Below are 1,440 nucleotides of genomic sequence, written 5' to 3'. Positions count from 1 at the left end.
GTGTCCAGGTGGGTTTGAACATCTCCAGAGATGGAGACTCCACACCCTCTCTGGGCAGCCTGTCCCAGGGCTCTGGCACCCTCACAGGGAAGAAGCTCCCATCCCTGCCATGTCTCTGGAGGTTTCACAGATATCCTGATACCCCAGGATCACACCCACTCTCTGCCTCCTGCAAGTGCTCAGGAGTGGGGTATGACAACCACAAGCCCCTCATCCCCGTGTCCAGCATGGACAGGAGGAGTGGGCACAGCTGGAGGAGCACAGCAAGGACCACACTACGTGGCATAGAGGGTAGCCCCATTACACACTCGCTGTCCCAGTTAAAGCCAATTCTGTGTGCTCAGGCTCTTGCTTTGCAGTGTGCTGATGGAGGGGGTCACCTGGAGGTACCTGGGCACCAACCACCCTTCAGCTTTCCAGCCCTGGTCTGGAGCAAATGGAGGACAGAGATTTCCTCCCGTGTCTCAGGTGCTTGTCTTGAGACAAGTGGTTCAAAGATGAGTTTATCCCTTCAGTTTCTGAAGTGCTGACTGTCCTTATCTGGGACATCTCTAGTATTTAGGGATCGGATCTGCAGCCCTTTCTGGCTGGCTGGATGATACCCATGAGTGGAAGGGGAGGGTCCAGGTCACTTTTTGTCCTTACAGCTGTGTTCAATACCTGCCTTTGCTTTCCAGAGGTTCCGCCAACTCACCTGCCCACTTGAGGACTTGCCTTCCAGGCCGGGCATGGAACGGTCCTTTCCCTCCACCAGATCTGGCCTCCTGATGCTGACAGAGCTCGAATCTCGTTGCTAGGACTGGTGTGGGTCTCCACCTCTCCCCCCAGGATGGTTTCTATACAGCCTTTACCAACTGTTGGATAGCGCAAGGATTCTTCACTTGCCAAGGAGATGGGGATTTCTGGGCTGAGCTGCCTGTCCTGGAAGATTTGAGGGGCTGAGGAAGAAGCTGCCGTGGAGATGGTCTGTGAGGACTTACCAATGCACCTTAATCCTCTCTCTGGAGAGGGCTGTGAAGGGGCAGATCAAGCACTGGTGTTCCTGAGCATCCCCAGCCTTCTGGTGGGCAGAAAAGAAGGACTGATCCTGGAGTGGAGAGTGTCAGGGTCTCAGTGTTGTGGCCCCCAGAGTGGACTTTGAGAGCTTCTCCATTCATTCATTCATTCCATTAAATCCTTGGTTTTCCCCTCTAGATCCGCTCTGTCTCAGTTTTGTCTCCAGTATCCCTTGCTCACAGCCAGGATGGGTGTTAGCAGAGCTGTGCTGGGTGTTCAGCTCTGGATCCTCTGTTCCACTGGCACGTTGGTATGGGAGAGTGGCCAAGGGAGAGGAAGCTTGGTTAGAGTAGGAAGGAAGACAAGGAACAGCAGTTTGAAGGCCCCAACAAGTGGTAGGCTTGGGGTATCTATGTGGTGTAGAGAATGTAATGCCACCTTCTG

The 1,440-nt window shown here is 54.0% G+C and overlaps 1 protein-coding gene across 1 annotated transcript in view; it reads left to right on the top strand.

Annotated features, from left to right (window-relative positions):
- LOC104523213 (sodium- and chloride-dependent GABA transporter 2) overlaps positions 1-1,195 on the top strand; it is a 3,954-nt gene extending 2,759 nt beyond the window's left edge. Inside the window, exon 6 of the mRNA XM_010165731.2 lies at positions 678-1,195. Within this exon, the coding sequence (XP_010164033.2) occupies positions 678-797 (120 nt within the window). The 3' untranslated portion in view covers positions 798-1,195. The remainder of the gene's footprint in view (positions 1-677) is intronic.
- The last annotated feature ends 245 nt before the right edge of the window (positions 1,196-1,440 follow it).

This window comes from Antrostomus carolinensis, unplaced genomic scaffold (assembly GCF_000700745.2).
Source record: "Antrostomus carolinensis isolate BGI_N321 unplaced genomic scaffold, ASM70074v2 scaffold50963, whole genome shotgun sequence".
In the NCBI taxonomy this organism is placed as follows: Eukaryota; Metazoa; Chordata; class Aves; order Caprimulgiformes; family Caprimulgidae; genus Antrostomus; species Antrostomus carolinensis.
Note: the sequence above shows the minus strand (reverse complement) of the source record. Positions and strands in the feature narration are given on the sequence as shown.